General features: G+C 40.2%; 1 protein-coding gene across 4 annotated transcripts; it reads left to right on the forward strand.

The window, feature by feature from the left end:
- The first annotated feature begins 29 nt into the window (after window positions 1-29).
- Window positions 30-27922, forward strand: evlb (Enah/Vasp-like b). 4 transcript variants are annotated; one of them, XM_061753140.1, is made up of 13 exons: window positions 30-170; window positions 16375-16543; window positions 16781-16958; window positions 19054-19120; window positions 22089-22153; window positions 22238-22476; window positions 23976-24085; window positions 24629-24668; window positions 24802-24853; window positions 24983-25040; window positions 25111-25171; window positions 25258-25315; window positions 26987-27922. In XM_061753140.1, exons 1-13 carry the CDS (start codon window positions 166-168, stop codon window positions 27022-27024), a joined length of 1140 nt encoding a protein of 379 aa, XP_061609124.1. In that variant the 5' UTR covers window positions 30-165; the 3' UTR covers window positions 27025-27922. The 4 variants fall into 4 exon arrangements, with proteins under 4 accessions (XP_061609124.1, XP_061609123.1, XP_061609122.1 ...); XM_061753139.1 differs by lacking the exon at window positions 30-170 and adding an exon at window positions 4436-4931 and having other exon boundaries at window positions 24632-24668; XM_061753138.1 differs by lacking the exon at window positions 30-170 and adding an exon at window positions 4437-4931.
- The last annotated feature ends 3 nt before the right edge of the window (window positions 27923-27925 follow it).

A 27925-nucleotide genomic window follows, 5' to 3' on the forward strand; every position in this document is an offset into this window, starting at 1 on the left:
GCCATTGGTGTAGCATTTCCTCCACCTTGCCGCCTTTTTTTCGCCCCCTCCTCCTCCAGTTGGCTAACATCTGCACATTGAGCATCGGGAGGAGGCACTAGCAACGCCTGTTTCAACACCACCAAAGAGCCGCTGGACGTCTGACACAGACCCAGGAGAGCTAAGATGAGGTAAGAAGACGTTGTTGTTCTTTTTTGTGGATTCAACAACTCGGTATAAGCCTAAAAATGCTATATTTACTTAGAATCTTAGCGAGGCTTTCACCTGCTGCCTTGGTGCGTTGGTTGTGATTGGCCGGCAGGCAGGTCACGTGTTTGCGGACAGCGTGCGCGTGTTTTGAGCATGCGTACTAACCGCGCGCCTTTTAAATTGGTTTATACTTCCGGATAATCCAGCCAATCAGGACCTTTGCCGCTGTTTCATGACAATCATTGGTCAGAAAAGAAGGACGTTTTTGTGGCTGTGTTTTGGAAACACTACATGGACTATTAATTACATCACTGCTGTCAATAATCCATCCATCCATTTTCTGAGCCGCTTCTCCTCACTAGGGTCGCGGGCGTGCTGGAGCCTATCCCAGCTGTCATCGGGCAGGAGGCGGGGTACACCCTGAACTGGTTGCCAGCCAATCGCAGGGCACATAGGAACAAACCACCATTCGCACTCACAGTCATGCCTACGGGAAATTTAGAGTCTCCAATTCAGGCATGTTTTTGGGATGTGGGAGGAAACCGGAGTGCCCGGAGAAAACCCACGCAGGCACGGGGAGAACATGCAAACTCCACACAGGCGGGGCCGGGGATTGAACCCGGGTCCTCAGAACTGTGAGGCTGACGCTCTAACCAGTCGGCCACCGTGCCGCCTGTCAATAATATTGTTTTAAACTTAGTGCATTTTACATGGTTGATACAAACACAGCACTTAATGTCCATCCGTGTTGTGACGTGTTGCTGTACTTATGTTAAAGATGTTTTCACACAACAGCTCATGAATTTGTGCTGAAAACAAACAATGACACAAAGCAGCCTGGACATATTTTAATTCCTAGTGACCATTGTTGTTCCTTACTTGTGGCCATGTGTTGTTGTACATAATATGTGTACCGATATAGCGATACCTATGTGTCTACTTGTCAGTTATTTTTTTGGATGAATCCGATAACATTTAAAAAAAAAAAATACAAAAATCATCCATTTATTTAAAAAAAAAAAAAAAAAAGACACTATTTCAAGTTGACAGTGCAGAAAATGCACAAACAAAAATTGGTTATGACTCATTTACTGGTTTGGTCAGTAACATGTCAGAAGATAGGCACTATTCAGTGTTTTTCCCCCGGATACTACCATGTACAGTGGTGCCTTGAAATACGAATGACCCAACCTGTCAGGTGTATTAAAAGACTTGCCCAGTCATAAATGATATCGGTTTAATAGCCCTTATTTTCTCGACTGACTTTGTCCTGGTTGCATGTTAAGCGTCCTGATTGTGACCCGAGCCCGGCACACTCTCGCTGTCCAATAGCGGGATCGATGAGCCGGACCGAATGTCACCCGCGCTGGCCGATGCGTATTGACTGCGTCCGTTGTGACCCATATGAATAATAATAATAGTAGCTGTGTGCCGGCTGAATGCGGGACAAGGTCAGTTTCGTAGCCTGCGCATTGTAGAATTTCTACCAAAAGACTTCAGCTCATCATTATCATCTCATATATTTCTTATAATTTACCAGTTTCTGCAACTTGTTTTTAAAACAATGCCTGGACAGTTCACGCAGATTTTTATGAAAGTTACATTTGGACCCTGGCATAATGATCTCAGGTGTACCTAATATTGAACCTGGTGTGTGAATATTGCTTGTGTGCAGCTGCATCCATTATGACTCATAACAATGCCATTTTTAACAATAATAATGCACTCTGACAGCCTTAAGTTGACTGTGTGTGTGTTAGAGGAAAATCTGGCGCCAGGTGTGAGCTCATGTGACCTGTCACCCAGTGCATTCTGGGTGATATCAATGCATTCAGTGAGTGATTAGCATTGAAGGCTTGAGCGGTGCCTGTAGCCTCTGCGTGTGTGTGTGTTGCGAATGAAAGGTTGCTCATCCCTCTCCACTTGTCTCTTTGCTTTTGTCCTGGTACAGCGTGACCGCCCGCAGGTGGACTGCGCGGGCGGAAATGGATTTCGCAAGCCTACGGGTGACGAGATGACTAGAAATCGTTCAAAAGGCTCTAAAATGGCTGGGAAGCCTGCTTTAAAAATGGCTGGCAGTGAACGAGTTTCAAACTTTCCGAAACTAAACACTTGCATGTGTTGGCGTTTAAACTCGGACTAAATTGCAGCATCCACGGTGGCGGCGCAAAGTAATGTCAGTGGATCAATTAAAAGAATCCTGCCGGCCAAACGCAGCGGGACGCGGCCTGAGAGCTGTGTACTAGAAAGGGAGCGTGCGTGGTGTAAATATGGCAGGGATTTATTGCTTCCCAACCATGATTGCTGCAGAGATGATTATTATTTTTTTTAGAGCTGTACATCACTTATAATCTGCTTGCATCTGCGAAAGATGAAAGCATGTCAATATTAACGGGTCAAAGGTTCCGGCATGATTGCAAGTCTGATTTGATGAAGAGTGTAACCCAGCAATGTCAGGTGCTTTTTAAAAAAAAATATTGTATCTCCTCCTATATGGTGTTTTATTGACGGTAGGCCTTGGACTAAATTTCCTTGAATATGCTGAAGATTAACAATTAACTAGTAAATTAATTGTTCATTATCAGTTTTGACAGGATGGGAGATGCTCTCTGTATGTTGTCAATTCATTACAATAATATTCACATAATAATCGATTAACTGCTTATGATGCCCATCCTTCATTGAAGGTGAAGCTTTTATTTGTAAAAATGCTTCTTTATAATAATAATGGAATCATGTTGTACATATTTTACATTTTATTTCCACAGTTGTAATATTTAGTTTTAGAAAATTTTATTATTAAATTATTTTATTAATCAAATATATGTATTTAAACATATTTATTGAATTGAGTTATTTAAATGTACTTATCAAATGTGTTTTTATTTGATTTACATTGGTATTTTTAATACAATTATTTTCTATTGTTTATATTTTTATAGAATATTATTACTATATGATATGTAATATATTTGATAAAATGTGTTAAATCTGATCCCACTATTCTGAGGAAAAATAGAAATAGAATTTTTTAATTCATTTTATTTATTCAATTGATTAAGTAATATGAATGAATTTAAATATATTAATCTTTTCACTTTAATATAAAAAAGTTTATTAAGTAAATGTATTTATTAATTACACACAAATGTTTTTTCTTCAATATATGTAATTAATTATTGTATAGTCAAATAAATTAAAAAAAAGATTAACATGCAACGTGTACTATAAACCCTAACATTTGTTTATCATCTGACAATTGGCCCACCATTTTGAGGAAATACAGTAGATGCTCATATTTTTTATTCATTATATTAATTCAACAAATAAAAATAATCTGGTTACCATGACCTGCATGACTGAGAAATTTAGCAAACACATTGGTATTTTTTATTGATGTTGTAACAGTCAGTTAAAAAGGCCTTGGTCAATTATGCTATTAAGCTAACGAAATGTACTTAAAAGTTAAATAAAATTTTTAGCTAAATAAAAGCTGAAAAACAAACAGTTCTGTGAGATAAATGCAAATGTATTGTACTTTAAAGTTAAATACAAGTGAACTGCACTTGGGCAGTGATTCTTCCGCATACCACTAGAGGGATTCCGTGCACATAACGCAATTGGTACTCGTACCAGAATTGGAGAAACAGTGATTTAGTAATAGTAATAATAAAAATGTATTCAAATGTGCAAATTCACTCAAATTAGTTATGTGTTAAATTGCTTTATTTTTTTAGATTCGGAACAAAATCTTCCTTTATAATATGCACAGTATGTTTTATGAATTATTACGCATGATAATATTCTTTTTTTATATGCTTATCTATTCAATGATTGTTGTATTTTGATTACTGGCGCACTATTTGAGGAAATGATGAATAATAACATTTCACGCTTGTTTTCGTGACGCGCTTCCATTCACTGCAGTGCATCACTGCCTCATTGTCTCTCCCTCCAGCTGCGTCCTACTCTCTTAATGAGCACGCAGTGAAAGCATGTGTGTGCCCTGAGTTGTGAGCCATCAGATGAATTAAATCCTCTCTCTCTCTCTCTCTGTCGCTCGCTCTCTCTGTCTTTCCACGTGGTTTTACGCTCGCCCAATCCAGCAGATGGTAGGGGGGGGGGGGAGATGAGGTTGATGGAAGACGAAGAGGAGGAGGAGAGGGGAGGGAGGGCAGGACCAGCTCTCGACACAGCTGGGAGGGGAGAAAAGGGAGGGAGGGATGGATGGAGAGGGAGTAGGTAATCCAATGAGACACAGAGAGGAGAGGCAGAGCGAGGGCAACGCCTCAAAGCACCGGGAATCTCTCTCCATCGCCCTGTCTCTTTTTTTTCCTCCTCTTTTCCTCCCGAGCAAGCTCGTTCTTTCACTCTCGTCCGGTTTTCGCCGCTGACTGGAATGCAGCGTTTCCTTTCATGGAGGCGGCGTTGTCACCTCAGTGGACTGTAAAGTCATCTTTGTTCATTCAAGGAGTGGAGATATAGGTTAGTGGGCCTTTTTTTTTTTTTTTTTTGCCCCGAGAAGCGGGGATGCCTTCCTAGCATTTCGGGTGCTATGTCGCCTCTTGAACTCTGACATCGCCTACGGAAGCCCGGACGTACAAAAAGGGAGACTCTAAACAGTGGGGGGTTGCTTTATTCACCGACATGGACATCAACCTGCAGTCGCACCGCTTCTACTTCCCGCAGATCTACTGCGCCGAGCCGGGGGTGCAGCAGCAGCTAAACGAGTTCAAAGTCAGGTATTTTATTTAATTTTTTAAATGTATACAGAAAGTGGTGATTGTGTCACTGCGAGGATGTCTGTGCTATGACGGCTGCTGTGGCCTGGCAGAGGGGAGGAGGAGATGCTTTCTAGCATATTTGCCGCCCCAGGAGCGACATTTTTTGGCCAGTGAAGGCTCGCCAAAAGCTCAGCGGTGTTGGTGGCGGTGTTCGAGGGGGCTGACACCGCCGCAGTCGCGTCACAAACGCGGTCGCTCCCCGGCCGCCTCCCCGGGCGCATCCTTTGTTCTTCATGCCGGCGTCGGTGCTCCTGTGTTGGAGCCACAGGCGGCCTTCGTGTTTGCCCGAGGCGCCAAAGACGAAAGCGATTCCCATGTGGTCGCTGTCGGATGACAACCGCGGATGCCGCTAAATACAATTTTGGTCCAATGTTTCCCAGTTGTAAATTGCAAGTGTGTGGGTGGAAACAATTAAGGGTAAAGTGGTCTTTGTGCATAAATGTTTACCCCCGTTTATCTTAGTGGGTAAGTGAAAAATCTATCCGTCCATATAAAGTTTTTATACTTTTATACTAATCCTCTAACATTCTTTAAACACACTTAAACATATTAAAATACTTTTTAAACACGTTGTATTGAACACACACACAAAACTGATAGCATAAAATATATAGAAAATACTGCTCGTATTTTAGTGTCTCTATGTGTCTTTAAGAGGCGGGGCCTTTTGGGGGGGGTGTCTTTGCGTGAGCTGTGGCTGACAGCAGCTCCTGCATGCTCATCTTGGTTGTGTTTTACTGATTCAACAGCTGAAAAGTGCATCAGTAACGGTGGCTCTCCTTTCCCACGTGCGAGGGCCTTATACAACCCCAATTCCAATGAAGTTGGGATGTTGTGTTAAACCTAAATAAAAACTGAATACAATGATTTTCAAATCATGTTCGACCTATATTTAATTGAATGCACTACAAAGACAAGATATTTCATGTTCAAGCTGACAAACGTTATTGTTCTTAGCAAATAATCATTAACTTAGAATTTTATGGCTGCGACACTTTCCAAATAAGCTGGGACAGGTGGCAAAAAAGACTGAGAAAGTTGAGGAATGCTCATCAAACACCTGTTTGGAACATCCCACAGGTGAACAGGCGGGTGCCATGATTGGGTATAAAAGGAGCTTCCCTGAATTGCTCATTCATTCACAAGCAAAGATGGTTCACCTTTTTGTGAACAAGTGCGGAAGAAACTAGTCGAACAGTTTTAAGGACAATGTTCCTCAACGTACAATTGCAAGGAATTTAGGGATTTCATCATCTACGGTCCGTAATATCATCAAAAGGTTCAGAGAATCTGAAATAACTTGAAATAACTTGTCTTTGTAGTGTAGTCAATCAAATATAGATTGAACATGATTTGAAAATCATTGTATTCTGTTTTTATTTATGTTTAACACAACGTCCCAACTTCATTGGAATTGGGGTTTTACAAGTAAGTCAGTACATTGTAAAAAAACAAAAAGATCGCTTAAAAAAGTCAGTGAAGAAAGCAAAGTTGTAGTAGTAGTAGTAGTACTGGTCACAGAAAAAGAAGCACGGCTAACCGTTGACTTATTTGGTAGCTACAATGTGGAGACAAACTCTTTTCCTCGTCATTTGTCTTGTGGTGAATAACTTGTGAGACATGTTTTGCAAACACGCAACACAATCAGTTGCTCCTCTATTTGCGTCCAGCTGGATTAATCTTCCTAATTGGCTCATGTTCAGTTTCACTTAACAGTCATGGACTTTGTGGCTTGGTCCAACTCAGTGTTGACCACACACATAAAGATTGGCCATCATCAATAGTGAACAGGTTTAATGTTGAGGGGAAATGCTCAGATTTCTACATGCGGCTTGCATGTCTCATTCAAACTTGGTTTAGCGATTGTCAGTTATCGGCACTGGGATTATTAAAACTATCACCTCTTGTTTTCTTTGTTTTATTAGTCACGGACATACGGTCGGAAGCTATTTGTTAAAAACACAATATAATAGTTGTCAGTGGTTGTTCAGCTGCACACTCACTTGGAGTAGAACATTAAAATTCACGTCAAAAAGTTATCAAGTAAACCCAACCCTCCATCGGCAGATGATTGCGACCAACGATAGCGCTTTTTTTTATTTATTTTTTTAATAAATCTCATGCACAGAAAATTAATATTAATCTAAATTATCTTTGCAACTTCCTGTCCTTCAATCGCCATTTGCCTGCCTTTGTATGTTTGTTTCCTAACCGCACAGCTCCAAAAACGTGTAGGTGGTCTTTGTGAAATTCAACCGCATGTCCGCCACCAACAGTCCTGGAGTGGGACGTCACTGAGCACTGTTTCCTGTTTTCTAAAAACAACCAGGTTCACAGTTATTGTCCTTTTTCTCTGTACTTTGGAATCTAGTATGAGTCTTCTACTATATATTTGTTTCCCATCAAAGCAGCGATTGTCCTGGCTTCGCAGATCGTGATAGGTTTGCCCACGACTCCTCTAAGAGCTCCGATTAGTGCAGCTTTAAGAGACTCAGCTCGACAAGAAGCTTTTTCCTTTGGCAGCGACGCCCCGCCGTTAGAACCGGTTTACAGGGCCGTGACGCTTCACTATGTCTCGGTCACTATACCGAGCTATACTGCCCTCATTGGCTTTATGTCACCCGGGTGAAACATTGGCATAAAAAAAAAGTGAAACATTAGCGTAAAAAATATATCTTTAAATAGCAGATTTCAGCAGAAGTCCCACCTCTCAGCAATTTAGTTTGGCAAATTAGCTCCACGCGGATTAGCTAAGGAGGTGATGTATGAAGAAATTGTATGTGGTCGATTTGTAAGGTGAGCCTTTGAAGTGAGAGGGAGTAGGATGAGGAAGAGGGAAAGATGGGGGATGGTGAGAGGGGCAAAACTCAGCAGAAGGAAAGCAAATGTGAAAGATGACTGATGGATGTGCAAGTAGTGAAGAAAAATAATCCTCTGACTTTTTTTTTTGTTTTTCCGTGTTATTACCATGGCAGTCCTTTTTATACAGACTGCCGTTTTTAGCCTTTCCATGGAAATCATAACGCTACTTTCTTCAAGCTCTTCAAAACCTGTTTGAAAATGTTACTGTTTTGAGGCTTCGAAACATTCGTTGTGTAAACTAAAAGCGAGCCTTTGTCATCATGCGGTTCGCCAAGCATTTTGTAATGCGTAACATAGCAACCAACAGGACTGGCGTGGAAAATCGTAGTCTTCTAACTTTTCTAACTTAGTTCATACTAAATACTCAAACATTGTGAACTGTAGGCTATCTATACTTAAGCAATTGCAAAGAAGTACTGAGACATTGAGACATACGACAACATTAGAAAGTTGATGTAAAGAAAGAAAAAAAAAAAAATTCTCTTGTGAACAATTGCAAGTTGTTTTGGAGAGTTGCCCAGGTTATTTTGAAAACATAATCTCAGTTTCGAAAATAATGCTTGTATGTCTTTAAAAAAAAAAAGGTTTGCATTGTGAGGCTCCAAAAACAGCGTCATGTAAACTAATACCAAGGAGACACTGTTAAGCTCAAAATGCTAGCGCTTGAGCCATTATCATCATTAAAGGCCTTTTTACTTGGGGTTATCACTGTTTTAGGCATTAATAGTAATAGCGTCTTTCCCAAGTGACTTCACATTTTACGCTGTCATCATTCTCATAATTACGCTAACCTTGCAGTCACCACATCTGATAATTAGCAACTTTGCTAGTAATTATCTAATTACTTGAGTCATGTGGCGGTTTTGTTAGAAAGCGCCACGAGATGATACTAAACAGTGTGGTGGCACATTTTAAATGATTTTGTATATTCATGCTAATGTTGGATGGCGCCAGGCTGTAACCGCCGGTGACACTGCTAGCCGTACAGCCTAGCTGCGATGGGCTTGTTATTGTGTTGTTTTTTGATAAATAACGAATATATAAGCAATCATGTCTCGTAAGAGAACAAATCGAGATGAAACTTAGGAAGTTGATATGAATGTTTTTTTTTTTTGGGCGGGGGGTTATTAGCATCGAAAGAGTTCCTCGCTGTTCGCAGCAACTACAGTTAGCAAGGACGCCATTTAAAATCAGGAAGTTAAAAAAATTCATCCTGACAAATGAATTGGAATGAATTAATCAGACCGATTACTTTAATCGCCCAGCCTTTGTTTCAGGCATATTTTCACCTTGAAAGTGCTTGTGTAATACGATGTATAGCTTGAGGATTATGTCTCATGTGCATAATGGAGGCTTTCAGTTTTCCAGGATCCCTAAAGGGACAGCAAACACGGGTTATTCCCGTCCATGCGCCGCACTCCGGCAGATTAAGGCCGAAGTCAAACACGCGGCGAGGAAAGCACTGCTGGGAATCTGTCACTCTTCTGGGTCAGCGGACGCACGGAAGTGATGGGTCGCGGCTGCACGCAACAACACGTCCGCCGCGGACGCGCCACGGCCAATTACAGATGCGCTTGTGAGACGTTCAAGTCCCGCTGCAATGCAGGGCGCTTTGCTCACGTAAACATAGATGGTTTTTTTTCCCCCGTTGAACTGTTCTGTATAAACAGCACCCACCTGGGATATGAAGTCGACCCAGCTATTTTCCAGCGTGTACACCATTAGCAAAAGCCAGGATTTTGCACCATTTTCCCATGTTGATGTTCCGTTTCGGGTGAATGAAAGAAATTTCTTGATTTCGCTGGGTTGCGTGTAAAAGGCACTGTCGGATAAATTCAGGACCTTCTATTCTGACGATTCTGCAGTATCTCCACATGAAAACGGCTTCAGAGGCTGTTGCAGCGAGGTTTCGTTTCTCGGCATGTGTTCCCATAAAGCATTAAAGAGTTTCCTGGTTGCTGATGCTTGGCGATGTACAGCAGCAGGGGAAGGAAGAAGGAAGGATGTCGATGTGAAAGTTTAATGAGACGCTTTTATGCAGGCATTATCAAGCGCGGCGTCTAAATGCAGCAGAGTTCAAAGTGGTCATGACGGGAAATGTTCCCGAGGCTTCGAGCTGCATGGACAGCTCGAAGCTGTCAAAACCACCGAAGGCGACTTGAAGGTCATGTCAGTAAAAAAATAATCAAATGTCCTGAAGCTCCTAATGCAGACGCTGGCGAGACAGACTCTACTACGAGAGATTTACCACAGAGATGGAAAATCACAGAAGCTTGACGTGCACCGCTTCCACTAACAACATGCCTGCGAACAGCGAAGAGCTAGTTTACAAAAGTAAAGGTCGGTGTTGCCAACTAGGTGATTTGGTTGCTAAATTTAAATAGCATGTTTAATTACCGCTTAAAACAGACAACATTGTGGAATCATTTTCACTTGGTTTTCCAAATGAGATCGTATTTACATGCAATTTTAGTTTTGACCGATTTGACTTTTCCCCCCAAGAGCGATCATTTATTTTGACTGTGACAGGGGTTGCACCAATTTAGATTTTTATAAATAGATACTAATGTGTTGAAAGTCATTGTTGACTAGTTGAAGGCGATGTCATTTTTTTTTTTCCAGTACAGTACCATAAACTGGAACATCTGTTCACCAATGTAATTTGTTCTGTGACTCAGTTCGGAAACCGTAATGTTCCCGGTCCAAAGTAATGTTTCCCATTGAAATGAATGGAAATGCAATTAATCTGTTCCAGCCACAGAACAAAGATATGCTTATGTGTAGGTTAACCCGAACGCCCACCCCAAAATAAGTTGTTAAATTCATTGCGAAAACCAGTTGTCCACATTTACGACGACCAGTTGTCCTTGATAGGCACTTTTGCGGACCATTTGTCCGTCCACCAAATTTCACACCCCTGTCTTGGCAATGGGGAATTCCCATTATTACAGGCCTCTTCCCACCTCTATTACAGCTCTGATTCTACTTCCTAAGGCGGAAATTTCAATATTCATTGATTGATTCAATGAATTGATGAATTAAAGAGTGTGTCCCATTATTTTTGTCCATATTTAATTCTGCTTAATATTTCTTGGCATACTGGAAACAACAGTCACGTCCCCAAGAGACATTTGAGTATGATGATTACGCGAGGATCAGACAGGCTGCAGAGTATTATTGCTGCATTAATGAGTCGACTGCCGTGTGGTTTTTTTCCCCACTAAAACATTTATTTATTTATATTCCATCATTGCTCATTCATCTTTTCTTCCCAGCGAGGCGGCCATATTTTCTAGGCCAGAGACAATATTCTACAGCTGTTGTCATGCCAATAGATTATCTTGCTCGAGCGTGCTCGCGACACTCTCATCAGTGTGTGTATATTTTGCCAATGTTCATGTGTGTGTGACATACTGTTTAATTCGGGGGTCTCCCTCCAAATGTCAAGCGGCAAGTGGCGTGGGTGTAATGTACGAAAATATCAGCATGACGGGGTTTCTTGTTCCACAATTGAAGCCATCAGCGCTGGACCCGCCGGCAAATTCCGTGGCCTTAAAAAAGGATTATTTGAATTAGCATTAAAACTGTTGTCAGTGCTCCAAGCGGCCAAATAAGCTTTATGCTGACTTATCCCCTCCCTCCCCTCCCAAAAAAATCTCCTGCCAGCTGATTTTTTTTTCCACACTGTGAAACAGTAACAGGATCTTGTTCTGTTCCCGAGACAGAAGACTCATACGTATTCATAGCCAAAGCACATGCACAATGCTACTGTGTTTGTTTAGCACATTAAATCGCCGGTAGGGCTGAACGTTTCATTACATTTGCGTTATGTAGTTTGCATTTGTGTTAAGTGGAATAGGGGCGGATGATGAACATCACCTCAAAATGTCCCCCTCCTTGAATTTTCACCCACATCCCCTTTCATATCACGCTCCCTATTAGTGGGCCAACAATCCAACACTTGGTGTATTGTGCTTTACAATTATAGTAAGACATCGAAGTCGCTATGAATGCTTGGCCGCCCTAAGCTTCTAGATGCTAGCAGACGCCGTGATAATTGACCAATCAGAGCCAAGCTGTTTTCCATATTTCAATTGGGAAAATTGAGCTATCCAATCAGGGCAAAGCTTATTTACATGTCACGTATTAATGTGATATCTAGCCGTCTCAAATGCCAGGTGGAAAAGACCAACTAGAATAGCTTGACAAAGGACATTCTGGGCATTTCCAACACAAATCATCTCACAAATCCAATAAAAGGGCAAAAACAAAAATTCCTTAGTTATGAATGTGAGCTTGAATGTTTGCTTTTTCTCTATGTGGCTACCATGTTCACATGGTGCCACAAAGTGGTCCGTTACACCCCCCCCCCTGTGTCACCACCTCAGTGGAGCCTTTTTTAGCTGCAGTTCAGTCCATTTTCTATTAGAGCTAATGTAGCTGTCCTGGTGTGTTTATAAATGTTTGAGCCGTCAGCTGTTCTCTCCTCGTCTGCTTCATGCAGCTTTTATAGTGTCATGCAGAGGATACAATCACACACATAAATGGAAAGATTTTGATGAAGACAAAAGCACAAAACATTTTGTGTTGACCGTTGCGGGGATTTGGGCGTTAGCGCCGAGCAGCTGCCGAGCACCACAAAGACGACTTCTGTTAGCGCGTCCTTTAGCCACACTGTGATGGAGTGTGTGAGAATCAGTAACTGTAGCGTACACGCAAAAGGGAAAAAAAAACCACACACACAAATTGATCACTGTTTGCAAGTTTCAACGGACTCTGTGGTTGCACTCTGTGGATAATGTCAAACTAAGACAAAAGTCTGAGGAGCAGCTGGAATAAAAGTCCATTTAAAAAAACAACAACTAATCTTATGGTCAATGAGGTGTGTAATTATTCAAACTAAAACTGAAAAACTAAAACTAATAAAAACTATAAACTACAAAGAATAAAGTCATAATATAATGAAAGAGACATTTTTTAACAGCACGACATTAGGTAAAACAAAATAAAATAAAAATAATGAAAATTTGAAAATGCCGAACCGTAAATAAATTGACTTTTAAGATAATAAAGTTGAAATTTTTAGAGCTAAAATTAGCAGTTTTACGAGAATAAAGTCATATGTTTATGACATTAAGGTCATAACGTTACAGGAGTAAAGTAGCAATTTTACTGTAATGAAGTTGTAATTTTGTGAGCAAATTAGTGAGACAAATGTCATTAAGTTCTGAGAAAAAAAGTTCGGTCGTCACTTTACGAAAACGTTAAACGTTTACGAGAGTCAAGGATGTAAAGTTGCAAGAATAAAGTGGAACTATTACAAGCTCATCATGGCAGCATCGTTGTTTTAACAAATTGCATCGCACATCATTTTGCAATCGAAGTCGTAACGTACGCACACACGCACACACACACACACACGCACACACACACACACACACACACACACCATACACATACCAGAGGGTGCAACCATGTGTTCAATTTATTTTCTTTAACCTGTCAACTCAGTTAAACTTTAAGCACCGCTTCTCAAATACTGGCAGTGAATGGCGTCAGGGAATCTCAGTGGCATTGAAAGCAGCATGAATAAATTAGGTGCCTGTGCTAAAAGAGAAGCAAAGTAGGCAGGAAACGCACACACACACACACATGCGACACACTTGTACGCGAGCGGAGTAACGTGCAACTTGGATGAAATATGAATCGTTTCTCCACGAGACATGAATAAGTTACACCACACGCACACGCTTTAAATGTCACCCAGGCTGCCACTGCAAATTGTGACAGAAATCTCACGGAGGCCGCTCACGCAGGAAGAAGAGTTATTAATAACGCGACTTTTATGAACACATTTTGGTACGTTTGGCCTCGACTGACTGACTGACTGACTGACAAGAATTCAACCTCAGAACATTTGGGATGACTTTGTAAAGAAGGCAACTCTCATACCGAAAGCAGCGGAAGGTGTGATGCGCATTTGGAGAATAATAATATGCTTTTTGGGGGGGGGGGCTTTTTGTATCCTATTCCAATAGATGACCCGGCAATCTCGTGAGATTTCAATTCAGTGAGCATCGTAAGCTTGATTTGGTCACAGAAGACGTCACACTTGCGTCACAGTTAGTTAAATGTAATGTAATATTTTCACTTTATTTTTGTAATATTATGACTTTACTTGATTAAATTAAAGTTTGCTTAATTTCCACTTTATTCTCATATAATTACAACTTTATTCTGGTAAAATGACTCATTTTTTTCTTGTACAATTTTTCATCTCATATTTTGACTTTAATGTCATAATATTATGGCTTTATTCTCATACAAGTTCAACTTTTCTGTAATATTACAACTTTATACAAATAAAATTATGACTTTTTAAAAATTATTTTTTTTACCCGTAAATTACATCTGCACTCTTGTAAAATGATAACTTTACTGTTAGAACATTGCAGATATTTTCTTGCCATATACCAACTTTATTCCTTGGAAAACTATTACTTTTTTTGCTTTTTATATTCAGCGTTTCTTGTTCTAACGTAACGATTTCTTCATTTTTGTAAGGTGACAACCTTATCCTGCAACCAAACCACGTATATATACTTTAGTTCACTGTACATTTTTCTGCGCGGGCGTGCGAGCCCCTCTGGAAATGTCTCTCGGTGTGATGCAGTGCACTTGTCCAACCACAATGACAAATAATCGTTTCTTCAATACAGTGTAATCCCTCCATTGCATTCAAACAAACATGAATAAATAAACTGTACATTAACGTATCTGTTCATCTGCCCTCAGGCCTTTAATCCTCGCTTACGCTAATTGTCTAAACCAAATGCAATCAGGGGCTTGTCCAACATCTGCTGACGTTCTTAATGAGACAATGTATGTGTGTGTGTGTCTGTGTGTGCGCGTGTGTGTGGCCTCCAGTGTTGTGTCTGGCTGCTTTGTCCATCTGACTGCGTTTATCTCAGTGGCGCCCTTTGTCGTCCCACTTTCCCCGACTGTAATCACACAAACACACAGGCGCACACACTTGTACCGTGTGTTCTGCAGACAAAAGACGCACGTGCATAAGTGGAAAAGGAGCTAATTAAATGGAATTACAGCACGTAGAAGGCCAGAAACAAAAACACAGACGGGGAGCAGAGAAACAGTTTTGACTTGCAAATGAGATGAACGAGAAGCGAAAGAAGAAGGAGAAGGAGAAGAAGAGTTACCATCTGTGTCTTTGCCTCTCTGCCGTTCTAAAATTAGACTATAGACCCTGGAGGCAAAGACAAAAAAAGCTGCGTCAGAAAAGAGAAGGTAGTTTGAATGGCGAAAGTGTGAGAGTGCAGTGGGAGGAATTCTATTATTGTGCACAACATGCTTGGTAAGCGCATCGGACTCACAGTTCTGAGGTTGGGGGTTCGACGCCGGGGTCCACCGAATATCATATCATATAATATGGTCATTTCTCCCAAATGTGAACAATTGTATTTTCTGTAAATAAGTGTCTTTTGATACCTGTCTTTTAAAAAAAAAATATTTCTATTTCTTTGTTTCCCCCAGTGCTGCAAATTGGGAGACGCCTTACTGATTTTCATTGTTTCAAACAACCACATAACTTTGCCTTAAATTCCGCTAGATTAATTGACACAGAATGGGAAATGCCATAGACAAGCTAACTAATAGCATCTGTGTCCTGGTGTTATAACTCTTTAAGCAACTTTTATTTCAACACAAACTGTGGTGCAACACGTGTAGAGACACAATATAGCAATAATCACAGGAATACTTTATTTATCCTCTGCAAAGAAAGATTATTACTGCTGTACTGAGGAACTGAGACAGTATCCATGTACAGTATATCCATATGTCTGTATTGCACTGCCCCCAGGTGGCCAAGGCGTGCACTCTAGAAGGAGGGGCACAATGTCCATCGAATTGTCGAAAAAGATGTGGCAAAAACTTTTCTTCTTTCTTTACATTTGTTATTTAATGATGTCATTACTCCGTGTTTTTATGAAGTACAATGAAAAATAAACAATAATTTTTGGTGGAGACTGGAACGGCTTAAAGGCACTTCTATTCATTTTAAATGACAATGTGGAAAGATGATTTGAGATACGTGTTTTGAGGTTACATGGTCACGAAACAAATTCAGTTCATATCTCAAGGCCCCACTGTACCGAGTTCTTGATATAAATTAGCATTAATTTCCTTAAAAGGCCAGACTACTTTCAATTCCAGCTCACGCGTTGGCTCATTTTGGACTACGACCAGAAGGTAATTAGCGTAGCATAGCGCAAACAAGCAGCCGGGAGTAGACGCCGACCACCCACCGTGCTCTAAAAGTCGCTAATGGAGATGTTTCATGCTCGTTAAACGAAAGTTGCATACTAGGCGGACTCGAAATAAACAGGTTGTGGTTAATTAGGCGCTTCCTGTTCAGGTGCAAAGAAATGTCCACGCATGCACCTTTCTTCTTATTATTCTTTGTGTCCTAATTGGTTTGTTGTTTTGTTCCACCCGCTTCCCCCCCCCCCCCCCCCCCCAGCGAGCAGAGCATCTGCCAGGCGAGGGCGTCGGTCATGGTCTACGACGACACCAGCAAGAAGTGGGTGCCCATCAAGCCGGGCCAGCAGGGCTTCAGCCGCATCAACATCTACCACAACACGCCCAGCAACACCTTCAGGGTGGTGGGCGTCAAGCTGCAGGATCAGCAGGTGGGGCACTGTCGTCATCCGGCGTCGTTCGAATATTTACTGCTGAGTGGCTGAAATCTGAGGAAATTCGGCCAATTTCGAGTGAAAACAGTGGCTCTAAAGGATTAATCGATGATCAAAATAGTTCTCGCTTAATTTGAGAATCGCAAAAAATAACGGACAGATTAATCGATTATTAATATTTTCACTTCTATATACTGTATAATGTCCGATGTGTCTTCTCACCCGTGTGCACAGGTGGTCATCAACTACTCCATTGTGAAGGGGCTGAAGTACAACCAGGCCACGCCGACCTTCCACCAGTGGCGCGACGCCCGGCAGGTCTACGGCCTCAACTTCGCCAGCAAGGAGGAGGCCACCACCTTCTCCAACGCCATGCTCTTCGCCCTCAACGTGCTCAGCGCCCAGGACGGAGGTGGGGCATCCCCGCTGTGTCATCGCGCCGTATTCTTGATAAGACTTTTGTCCACAGAGCAGCACACTCACAAATATTTCATCATATTATTTACAATAAATAAATGAAGCCATTCATTTTGTGGTGAGCAGGTCTAATATTGTAGGCCGTATGTAGAAACGTGTCTTTGGACCCAAGAAACCAAATAAAAGTCAGACTTTAATCCGAGCTTTTTCAGTTTTTACCCCTTCTGTAAATACATTTATCCAATGGGCTATAATCGTCTTCTGTTTGAAACCTGGAAAGACTGGATTTAATGTCCCTATTACAAAAAAAAAAAAAAAAGGGAGGGGGGAATCCGTCTGGCTGGAGATTACTCCGATTAGAGTGAAAACTGCTTTTCGGATGAACAGATGAAGAAACACGAGGTGTGTCAGAAAGGTTCCAGGACTGGTGTCACAAAATCCAAACTATGAGAGTTTTCCCGTTCAATTTGGGCCAGATGATTTTTTTTGTTTTTTATAGCTTAGTTCAGTTGTTTTTACGATAATCAAGATGATGATGATGACAGAGCTGCACGGGAACCTGGAAAAAAAATCCTTCCAGGAGAAAACTTGTAGTTCTTTGTTTGGATTTGGAATATATCTTTTGTGACACTAGTCTCTGAACTTTTCTGACAAACCCAGCACAATGTTTGCTTTTTTTTAATTTATAATGTACAGTATCTTCTCAAGATAAATGAACGTACCACAAGTGTGATTCATTTTTAGCGTTGTAGCGTGAATCTAATTTCTTTTCCCCGGTCCTGTTTTTTGACACTTGTTGCTATGCAGAGTTTCTGAAGCTGAAAACAGCTCTCAGTGAACAAGTTAACCACTGTAAAAGGTAAAAACGGTGAGCTAAGCCCTTTGATGCCCGCTGAACTGAGGTCTTATGAAGGCCGTTCTCGTCCATCTGGTGGGGCAGTAGGCCCCCTGCCCCACATGCAAAGACACCACCACCTCTCTACTAGGCTCCGTTGGAAAGGAAACATGACTCCGGGGCGTGCTGCGCTTCTGCCGCCTTGGAGGTTTGCCTTACGTGACAGATGATCTGTGGATACTTGTTGAGTGGGGGAGGGGCTAAAGTGAGGCTGGGGGCGGGGGGTGGTCAGGTGAGGCGATGATGGAGGAGGAAGAGGAGGACGAGGAAGGGCAGGCCAAGGCGAGCTATGGTCGGCAGCAGCGAGTGGCTGCGTCAGTGCTTGTGTGTCTGCTACAGTCGCTTCCTCGTCTTCGGCATGTCATGTAGGTGCACTATTGTATATTTCATTGTCAGTCTTGTTTGTGATCTTATAATCTGCTGTATTGACTTGCTTAAAGATGATTAAGACGGCAGTTAGGTCAGCGAGTGGTGGCCAGCGACAAGATAGTGAGCCACAGGCATGTTTTGTATCTATTATGCATGTCTTATCTACTATAGTATTCGCCACTGGAAATGATCCAATTTTACTTAATTGGTCCGGAAAATTGTATTTGAAAATGTACTTTAACTCTATGTTTGTTCATCTATCTATGCCAGCGACGTATAGTGACAGACAGAACAAGAAAAGCAGAAGGTACAATTAACCTGTGTATCCGCCTGTTGCCATTTGATGTACTATGCTTCCTGACATCCACGCCGAACGCTCACTTGTGCTCATTCGCTCTGTTTATTTCTTTGCATTCTCTTTTGTTATGTGTTTATATTTAATTTTTTAGAATATGGCGCTATTTTGCTTTATTACAAACATGAATCAGAACATTTTGGTGCTTTTTTTGGGGGGGGGGCGGCCCGGAAGGGATTAATGGCATTTGTATTCATTTCAATGGGGAAAGTTGATTTGAGATACAAGTTGTTTGAACCCAATATCGCCGTCTGCATTAGTATAATGAAGTAAAAATGTATTGTCCCTGCTTCATAATGTGTCATTATTCAAATAAAACGTCTTAACAGTGTAAGCGAGTGTTAATTTTTGTTTCAATGTGTTTAATTGCCCTTGGTTGTATGCTTCATTGACTTAATATTGCTTGTTGTAGATATTTCAGCTCAATTTCAACTTAAATTTACTCACGCCTCTGGTCTTTTTCCCGTGCAGGTCCAGCTGTGCAGCGCCAAGTCCAAAATGGACCAGGTTCGGAAGAGATGGAAGCCCAGAGATCAAGGTGAGTAGTTGTTCTAATATTGTATATGCAGTGGTACCTTGACTTATGAGTTTTTCAAGTTACGAGGATTCCGCGATTTATTGAACGGGTCAAAAAGCATCAAAAACGAATAGTATCACTGATAGGAAAATACAATCTGCCAAATCCTCTTTGCTGCTCACAATTATGATGTAACCCTTTTCTAAACAAAGAGCCCCGCCCACTGAAATTAAGACAGACCTTTGACCATAAAATCCCCTCGCCCACCCAAATAATCATCATTTCACGTCAGTATACTATTATTGTTATTTTACAACTCACTTTTCAAGTCATGTGCTGTTATCAAAATTCATGTTGCTTGTCATTTATTTCATTATAACCATCTTAAAATACATAATTGTCCACGTTATCTCAACAAAAATTGTGTGATAAGATTATTAACAAACATCTTGGCTTTATTTAGTTGTTGTAAGATTAAAGTGCAGTTTTGGGCTCTTTAGTACATTTAAACCAAACCAAAAAAAAAACAGAGCAGTGAATTATCTGCAAAAGCATTAGGTGAACTCCGAGTGAACCCAAAGACACGAGCCACAGTGGATTATCCTGACGTGTGTGTATACATGCGCGTGTGTTTGTGTGGAGTCGACCGTGTGTCTGACTGCATGTCACACACATGAACTTGAAGCTCTCAGATGCGCCGACAGCTCGGCTAAATAACAACAACTACACAACAAATATATATAGTAAAAAGCCAAAATAGGACGCCTCAGTATAAAGTGGTAGGAACCATGTGATTTCTGCCAGCCAATCAGTGAAGAAAGTGAACGATAATAATGGGGAAATGTTTTAGGGCTATTCCTTTTCTATAAAGATCACCTCTTCAAGATGGCATTCCAAAGGAATTCACAATGGAGTTCCTCAGGGAAATCTTTGAGGTCCATTTGTTTTCTATAAAGGTCGAGACCCCTGAATTATTTTCTTTTAAGTTCACTTCTTGTATGTGTCCCAATACTTTTGTACAGAGTAATATAGATAACATACAGGATTTTCCATGATGACAGTCCAACGTAAGACATGCTTTTGGAGTGGAGTTCCACAGGGAAATGTTTGAGGTCCATTTGTTTTATGTAAAGGTTGAACACCTATACCAGAACATGAACCATTTTCTTCCTTTTCACTTCCTGTGGGTGTCATGTGTCCCAATACCTTTGTCACGTATCAGAAATGGTCCAAAGTAACAATCACTTGGAGGAATTTGGAGTGAAGTTCCCTAGGGAAATGATTGCGGTCCATTCATTTTCTATAAAGCTTAAACACCCTGAACAACTTTCACTTCCTCTACGTGTCCCAATAATTTTGTACATAATAATATACATTCACATAACATAACAGGATTTTGCATGAGGATGGTGCAAAGGGACTATCAGTCAGACAGACTTGGAAATGGAATGTTTGAGGGCCATTCCTTTTCTTTACTTTGTACTTCCTCTATATATCCTAATACAACCCCAATTCCAATGAAGTTGGGACGTTGTGTTAAACATAAATAAAAACAAAATACAATGATTTGCAAATCATGTTCGACCTATATTTAATTGAATACACTACAAAGATAAGATATTTAATGTTCAAACTGCTAAACTTGATTGTTTTTAGCAAATAATCATTAACTGAGAATTTTATGGCTGCAACATGTTCGAAAAAAGCTGGGACAGGGTCATGTTTACCACTGTGTCACATCACCTTTTCTTTTAGCAACATTCAATAAACGTTTGGGATCCGAGGACACTAATTGTTGAAGCTTTGTAGGTGGAATTCTTTCCCATTCTTGCTTGATGTACGGTGTCTCCGTTGTCGTATTTTACGCTTCATAATGCGCCACACATTTTCAATGGGAGACAGGTCTGGACTGGAGGCAGGCCAGTCTAGTACCCGCACTCTTTTACTACGAAGCCACGCTGTTGTAACGTGCAGAATGTGCTTTGGCATCGTCTTGCTGAAATAAGCAGGGGCGTCCATGAAAAAGACGTTGCTTGGATGGCAGCATATGTTTCTCCAAAACCTGTATGTTCCTTTCAGCATTAATGGTGCCTTCACAGATGTGTAAGTTACCCATGCCATTGGCACTAACACAGCCCCATACCATCACAGATGCTGGCTTTTGAACTTTGCGTCCATAAGAGTCCGGATGGTTCTTTTCCTCTTTGGCCCGGAGGACACGACGTCCGCAATTTCCAAAAACAATTTGAAATGTGGACTCGTCGGACCACAGAACACTATTCCACTTTGCATCAGTCCATCTTGGATGAGCTCAGGCCCAGAGAAGCCGGCGGCGTTTCTGGGTGTTGTTGATAAATGCCTTTTGCTATGCATAGTAGAGTTTCAAGTTGCACTTACGGATGTAGCGCCGAACTGTATTTACTGACATTGATTTTCTGAAGTGTTCCTGAGCCCATGTGGTGATATCCTTTACACACTGATGTCGGCTTTTGATGCAGTGCCGCCTGAGGGATCGAAGGTCACGGGCATTTGATGTTGGTTTTCGGCCTTGCCGCTTACATGCAGTGATTTCTCCAGATTCTCTGAACCTTTTGATGATATTACGGACCGTAGATGATGAAATCCCTAAATTCCTTGCAATTGTACGTTGAGGAACATTGTCCTTAAAACTGTTGAGCATTCCTCAACTTTCTCATTCTTTTTTGCCACCTGTCCCAGCTTTTTGGGAACGTGTTGCAGCCATAAAATTCTAAGTTAATGATTATTTGCTAAAAACTATAAAGTTTATCAGTTTGAACATTAAATAGCTTGTCTTTGTAGTGTGTTCAATTAAATATTGGTTGAACATGATTTGCAAATCATTGTATTCTTTTTTTTTTTTTATTGATGTTTAACACAACGTCCCAACTTCATTGGAATTGGGGTTTTACTTTTGTCCACATCTTAGCTATAAAAAGAGTATTGTGTTTACTGTGTGTTTTTCTTGCAGGCAGATGATGGAGCAGCAGCAGATGCAGGCCCACATGGAGCGGGAGCGACGCTCCTCCAACTCAGGTAGTGACGTCTCACAGTGATGATGTCGTATTAAAACAAAATGGCCGCTCGTGAACTCCCCATTGCTATTCTGCCTCCTACAAGGTTCTCCTTTCCAAGGCCACCCCGCCGTGCTCTCGGTGGCGCCACCGGTCGTACCTCCCCCTGCGTGCATGGCTGCGGGACCTCCGCCTCCGCCGCCACCCCCGGGACCGCCGCCACCCTCCGCCGGGGCCCCGCCGCCGCCTCTGCCTCCCCCGCTGCCCAGCCACGGGGAGGAGCCGCCAGCCCAGACGGGGCTCGCCGCCATGATCGCCGGTGCCAAGCTGCGGCGCGTGCAAAGAGTGAGGCCCGCCAATGTTAATGATGACGTTATAAGATAAACATTATTCACCCGAGAGGCTACCACAGGTGTGGGCTGTCCCCAGAAGCTTAGATATCGGCAAGGAATAAATTTGTTCATTTATTCATTGTAGATATTCACAGTTTAACAATTGTATATAATATAATGTATATTTAACACTTTTTATTTATTTTATCAAATAATTGGTAAATATAGTTAGTGTAAATAAAATAATTAATAAAAATGTATATGTATTCTACATGTAACATTTATTCTATTAATTTGTTAGTTATTTAATATAAATAATACATTTATCAAACAATTTTACATATACATTATTTGTATTCATTTTAATAAATTTATAAAATTAATGTGTGTGCAATAAAAATTTTATGCCTGAATTAAATTTTATTTTTTTTTAAAGTTGATCAAATACTTGGTGAAATCATTTTTGCAAATAATAAAGAATATTAGTAAAACAAACAGTTTTACATGTATACTTTTTATTTCCTTAAATAGGTAATCTTTTATGGTAAATAAAAAATCCAAACATAGTATAATCAACAACTTTATGTATACAATTAACATTTCTTTATTTTATGAAATTATTGATTAATTAATCAGAATATAATTTTTGTAATAATGTTTAGTATCTATTAGGATAATGATAAAATGTTTTAAATTGTATTAATGAAATAAACTATTCATACGTGTACATACAGCAGATATAAAAGTCTACACACCCCTATTCAGATGCCATGTCCATCCATCCATCCATTTTCTGAGCCGCTTCTCCTCACTAGGGTCGCGGGCGTGCTGGAGCCTATCCCAGCTGTCATCGGGCAGGAGGCAGGGTACACCCTGAACTGGTTGCCAGCCAATCGCAGGGCACATAGGAACAAACAACCATTCGCACTCACAATCATGCCTACGGGCAATTTAGAGTCTCCAATGAATGCATGTTTTCAGGATGTGGGAGGAAACCGGAGTGCCCGGAGAAAACCCACGCAGGCACGGGGAGAACATGGAAACTCCACACAGGCGGGGCCGGGGATTGAACCCGGGTCCTCAGAACTGTGAGGCTGATGCCACCGTGCCGCCAGATGCCATGTTTTTGTTATAAATTAATTGGACCGAGATCATCAAAATTAAAAAAAAAAAATTTTCAAAAGGAGAAGGGAAAAAATATCATCCGAAATAATGTGATTGCGCAAGTGTGCACACCCTCTTATAACAGGGGATATGGCTGTGTTCAGTTTAATAAACCAGCTGGGTCTGGGGTCCTACTGCAACAATTGAACTTTATTTTGGGTTAATCAGAGGCACTTTAAATGGTGTCAAATGTGTTTTGACTCCCATTTAACATGAATGTAATTGGTTTATCTTTTACACATTTCACATTTGTAACATTTCCATGCATTTTTTTTTTTGCCCTATCTACAAATGAGCCATGACCCGGCCCATCTGTTTGTTTTAACAATAACGCTGCATTCTCGCCAGCCGGAGGAGAGCTCGTCCAGTTCGTCCAGCGCCAAAAGCAACGACGTCAACCGGACGAGCGGCGGCAGCGGAGGACTGATGGAGGAGATGAACGCGCTTTTGGCCCGAAGGTCAGACAGAACAAGAACTTTTTCGTATTATTGTTACCTTTCTTCACCTTGGTTGCCTTCTAGTGAGGTTTGAAGTTTGACTTACCACATATGGCTCAGTCAGTGCCCTATAATGTGCCAGTAGTTTGTTAGATAAGAAAGCTTAAATGAAACTGGCATCATATCTCCTTTTTATTTAATATATAAAATTATGTACATTTAGAAAATATGAAATAATTTCAAAATGCACACATTGCATATGAATAATCTATTTTTAAAACATAAAAGGAATATAGAAAATAATTCAATATTTTTTAAGTTACAAATTCTCAAGTATGAAGTTAAAAAAATATTTTAAAATGTAAAATAAATATATAATAGTTTGAAAATTCCTTTTGAGAAAGCTCATAAATTCTTTAAACAGGTAACATATCTACAATTGTATATGTTTATTTTATTTAATTACAAATTGTTATTTTGAGTTATCCCGCAAAAAATCGAGGCACCACTATATTTTTATTTTATTTACATTCTTTGGAATGTATTTTTTTTCCTTTCTCCCAGAAGAAAAGCAGCGTCAGAGAAGCCAGAGGACAACCAAAGTGTGAGTCTGCACCTCATCCTCCAATAATAATCATCTAATATGCATATAGATTGTCACTGTGGTGTCAAAAGGGGTAAACACGTACAGAAAGAAAATAAAAATAAAACACCGTGACGTGTGTGCCTTCCTTCAGGATGACATCAATTCTTCGTCGCCCAGCACCAGAGGGGGTCAGAACGCCACAGGTGGGCTAGCATTAGCATTAGCATTAGCATCACGTCAATATCTTGCATTTTATTGGCGTTTTTGTGAGATGTCAGATGTTTTATGCTGTTGTCTTCATTTGGATTACCATATGCAACTTTTTGTCATAGACGCTGTAAAAAAGCCATGGGACAGAGCCAACTCTGCAGATAGGGCCGTGGCTTCAAGGTGAGGGCAAATGTGATGCAGAATGGCCGAGAAAGTGTATTTAATATATGCTTTAATGACGACAATATAGGGTACGGCCTGCGGGGAGCGGCAACGACGCAGACTCGATAGACATGGATAGAATGAAACAGGTATGCCGTTCCTTTAAAACTATAAATTAAAATAAAAGGCTTTTTTTTTTTTTTGGGACAAAAGACTGATTCGTGTGTTCCTTTAGGAAATCTTGGAAGAAGTATTCCGCGAGTTGCACAAAGTGAAGGAAGAAATTATTGATGGTGAGAGACACTTCCCTTGGTATAAAACCAATCAATAATTTTAAAAAAGATATCTTTTTGTAGTAAACATTTTTATTCTATTCATTTTAGGTTTAAACAATCTTTATCTAAAGTATGTGCCATAAAGGAGCATAATGGCCACACTCATTTTTTTTATGACAGTATTAGATGGTAGTTGTATATTTTTGAGGGGAAAAAAAGTTGCATAAAGTATTTTTGAAAATTTTAATTGGAAAATTTCCAGAATAAAGTCATTATACTACATTTGAGTCATAATAGTACAAAAATACTTACATTTTTAAGAAAAAACATTTGTATTTTCAATGTTAAGTTGTAATATTAAGTGAATAAAGTTAAATTTTTACAATGTTAAGTGAATAATATCAGCGACTATTCCCATAAAAATACACTTTAATCTCTATAATTTGCGGTTTTAAATGTTTATTTTATTATGCATATTTTTATTATGCATATTTCATATTTTTATTTTTTTTCCCCCCCTCCCCCAGAGTGGCCCTAATACCCCACTCGAACTGTACTGGACTTAGGAAAGTGTCCTCTTATCTAATAGCATGCACGTCAGTGGTAATGAGGTTGCAATGCACACTTGTGACCGCTGGGTGGCGTTATAGGTACTATCTGGACGTATCAGTAAACAAGAACCATACAGTATCCTGCTCAACTGTATTTATGCTGTTTTTTAGTCTATAAATAATCCTTTACAAAAAAGAAAACATGAAAATCTACGGCTTAAACAGTAATATATTATGCTCCAATAAAGTCAATGAATTAAAAAATACACATTTGTATTGACTGACTAAATTCCACATTCTTTCTGTTTTTGATTTAGCGCATTATATCGGCAACAAACCTAAAACTAATCAATCAAATGGGCTTACGTTGCTGTTTAATAATATTATTTTGTGTTAATATTGGAAAATTCATTCATTCATTCATTTATCTTCCGTTCCGCTTATCTTCACAAGGGTCGCGGGCGTGCTGGAGCCTATCCCAGCTATCTTCGGGCGGGAGGCGGGGTAGATCCTGAACCGGTCACCAGCCAATCGCAGGGCACATACGATTCACACCTACGGGCAATTCAAAGTCTTCAATTAACCAAGCATGCATGTTTTGCCCGGAGAAAACCCACCCAGGCACGGGGGGAACATGCAAACTCTACACAGGCGGGGCCGGGATTTGAACTCCGGTCCTCAGAACTGTGAGCCAGACGTGCTAACCAGTCAGTCACCGTGCCGCATATTGGAAATTTGGACATTTTTAACTGCTGAAAATTGACCCCCCCCCCCACTCCTCTATATCAATAATGTGATCTTTATGGGCTTTAGTGCACAAGTGTTTCCGATTACACTGACTATTCAGACAATATATTGGCCTGAGTGTCTATGCTGAAGTTTAAAAAAAAAAAAAAAAAAAATTCTTTTATTTTTTGCTTGTTAAGACTACATTTCTACAGTTGGGTGTTTAACCGACATGAAACCAGATAGCTTTCGATTACTTTTTTCAAATGTTTCATTATTGTATTTTTGTTTATATATGGGTGAATTATAGGAATCTGTTGTTCTTTATGACTGTCATGATATGTATTTCATCTGTTTTGGACTTTTGGTATTGTTTATTTATTGATTGATTGATTTATTGTGTCGTCCGCAGCCATTAGACACGAACTCAGTCGAGTGAGCACGACATAATGTCGCCTATCCGAGGAGGAGGAGTCGGGCCCAAACTGTGACGTCCACAGTGATGTCGAGGCGCCGACGTAGCCGCCACGTTTTTTTGCGGTGTGCATTGACTTGAGGGAAGGCGCTGTGTGTGTGTGTGTGTGTGTGTGTGTGTGTATGCGCGCGTGTGTGTGTGAAGAGACTGTCAGTTCTTTACATTTGTCTTTGTTTGCCACTCTGTCTTTGGCCTGAAAAACATAAGAAAATTCAATATATTCAAATAGTTTTATTGTGTCCAGGTGTTCACGAAACACTAAAAAAATAATAATAATAATTTATTACCCTTACTATCATATTCCTCATTAATGATATTAAAGAGTTTTAGTCAGAAAGAATGACAGTAAAAATAATCCAACAGTCATTTTCTGTAGCACTTGACTGGAGCTAGAATATATTCCATTTGACTTTTTATGGTTGCCAGGAGTTCAGATATTGATTACCCTCATATTTCTCATTATGAGGGTTTTAGTTAGTACAAATGAGGCTATAACAAGAATATGATAGTAAAGATAATATTGCACGTTTTTTTCAATCATTTGCTTTTATATTATTCACATAATCCAAATCTTTCTCATTTTTTAAAATGGTTTATTTGCTTTTTATTTTTCTTTGGACCAAAACAGCAAAAAGCAGCTTTTGAACAACAACCACTGCAAAACTTTTTTTAAAACACAAATAACACACAAGATTATTTGTGATCATATTGTTAACAATAATTAAAAAAAAAAAAACTTTATTGGCTGCCAAGTATTGTTTATTCTTTTCTCTTTATGATAACAAAGTGCTTCCTTGTTGAACAAAAGAAGAAAATGCACTGAGTTTTGAAATAAATTCAAATAAAACTGTGAACAATGTCTTGGATAAGTAAGAC

This window comes from Phyllopteryx taeniolatus, chromosome 18 (genome assembly GCF_024500385.1).
Source record: "Phyllopteryx taeniolatus isolate TA_2022b chromosome 18, UOR_Ptae_1.2, whole genome shotgun sequence".
Taxonomy (NCBI): domain Eukaryota; kingdom Metazoa; phylum Chordata; class Actinopteri; order Syngnathiformes; family Syngnathidae; genus Phyllopteryx; species Phyllopteryx taeniolatus.

Bases quoted from the DNA above. Each gene is read 5' to 3' on its own strand.
- evlb (XM_061753138.1), top strand. From the start codon at position 4,837: ATGGACATCAACCTGCAGTCGCACCGCTTCTACTTCCCGCAGATCTAC. The intron at 16,544-16,780 runs GTGGGGCACTGT...CCGTGTGCACAG, and splicing joins TCAAGCTGCAGGATCAGCAG to GTGGTCATCAACTACTCCAT. The intron at 19,121-22,088 runs GTGAGTAGTTGT...TTTTTCTTGCAG, and splicing joins ATGGAAGCCCAGAGATCAAG to GCAGATGATGGAGCAGCAGC.